At 42.7% G+C, this 1251-nt stretch overlaps 1 protein-coding gene across 1 annotated transcript; it reads left to right on the forward strand.

Annotated features, from left to right (window-relative positions):
• Positions 1 to 162: 162 nt before the first annotated feature.
• On the forward strand, positions 163 to 1196 carry SARC_16539 (hypothetical protein; the record flags this gene model as incomplete). Its single annotated transcript, XM_014289357.1, has 2 exons — positions 163 to 305; positions 1026 to 1196. Coding segments are annotated over exons 1-2 (294 nt in total), but the record flags the coding sequence as incomplete, so codon positions are not given.
• Positions 1197 to 1251: the final 55 nt, after the last annotated feature.

Raw genomic sequence — 1251 nt, forward strand, 5'->3', positions numbered from 1 at the left:
TATATATATGAACGCAGACTCTTTACGGATCTGTTAGTACATGGTCTGTGAGAATTGTCACATGAGCGCTTCTTTCAAATTTTAAAAGCTAGTATGTTATAATAGTATCCCCTGATCCTAGGAAGTCTAAAGCAGTAAATTGGACCTATTAATATGAAACAGTTAATAATACTCCGCTGAGAATGGACTCTGTTGCCGCCCAAACATACATCACGAAATGTCTGGGACATGTTTCTGAGTGGGAGAATCGACTGAAGGCATCATCCGAGAGCGGATTTAACTTCATCCACTTCACTCCTTTGCAGGTAAGTATATGTACGCTCCTACTGTGAGCAAGTCTTCACCATTCTGATTTGTTTGGTGTGGTTCATACCCTTATATGCCGAACAGATGTTGAGTGTCTGTGCATGTAAATCACTTGCTCGTTCACTCAGCTGTAAACGCACTCGCATGCGCGTCTGAGAAGTGGTTCATAGTCCGCCTGCACTTGATAGCTGGCTGTTTTGCGCAGTAGTATCTCAATGTATGAACACGAATGTGTCATGTGCGTGTTGGTGTCAGTACTCTTAAGCACTTAAGCCGAAACCAATATGAAAATTGAATAGTATAATTTTACGTTGAAGTATACTGCTTGAACGCCTACTTCCCATCCTGGTGCCGTCCTTGATGCAGGCTGGACAAGATTGATCTATTTTCAGGTGCGATTACCCACGTGCACACCAAGTTGGATCTAGCTGACTGCATATACATTGCCTTGATAAGTGCACGCATGTATAATCTAGCGAAGAGCAATATACAGTGTTTCCCCGCATATTTGTGGAGACCCAGCTAGTGACACTACAGATCAGTTTGTTTGGCCCTCTCAGCAGCTGTCGCGAGTCATGTCTATAGGACCACATCTGATCGATCGTGCAAGCCCATGCAACTAAAGCTAATTGATTTTGCACGCAAAAGAACCTGTAAATATCTTGCTATACATCTGTATATACTTACATGAAACCCTATATTTATGCGTCAATACACAGCACCTGGGACAGTCAAAGTCGTCCTATTCCGTGGCGGACCAATTGGCGTTGAACCCCGATCTCTTCTCTGAGGGCGCTAAGGGAGAGAAGGAGGTGACAGATATTCTCACCACAATTGAGAAGGATTATGGGCTCTTGTCACTCACCGATGTTGTATGGAATCACACCGCGGTATGTTCAAGAATCTGGTATATATATATATATATATATATATATATTACTATGG

Source organism: Sphaeroforma arctica (genome assembly GCF_001186125.1).
Source record: "Sphaeroforma arctica JP610 unplaced genomic scaffold supercont1.8323, whole genome shotgun sequence".
Taxonomy (NCBI): Eukaryota; class Ichthyosporea; order Ichthyophonida; genus Sphaeroforma; species Sphaeroforma arctica.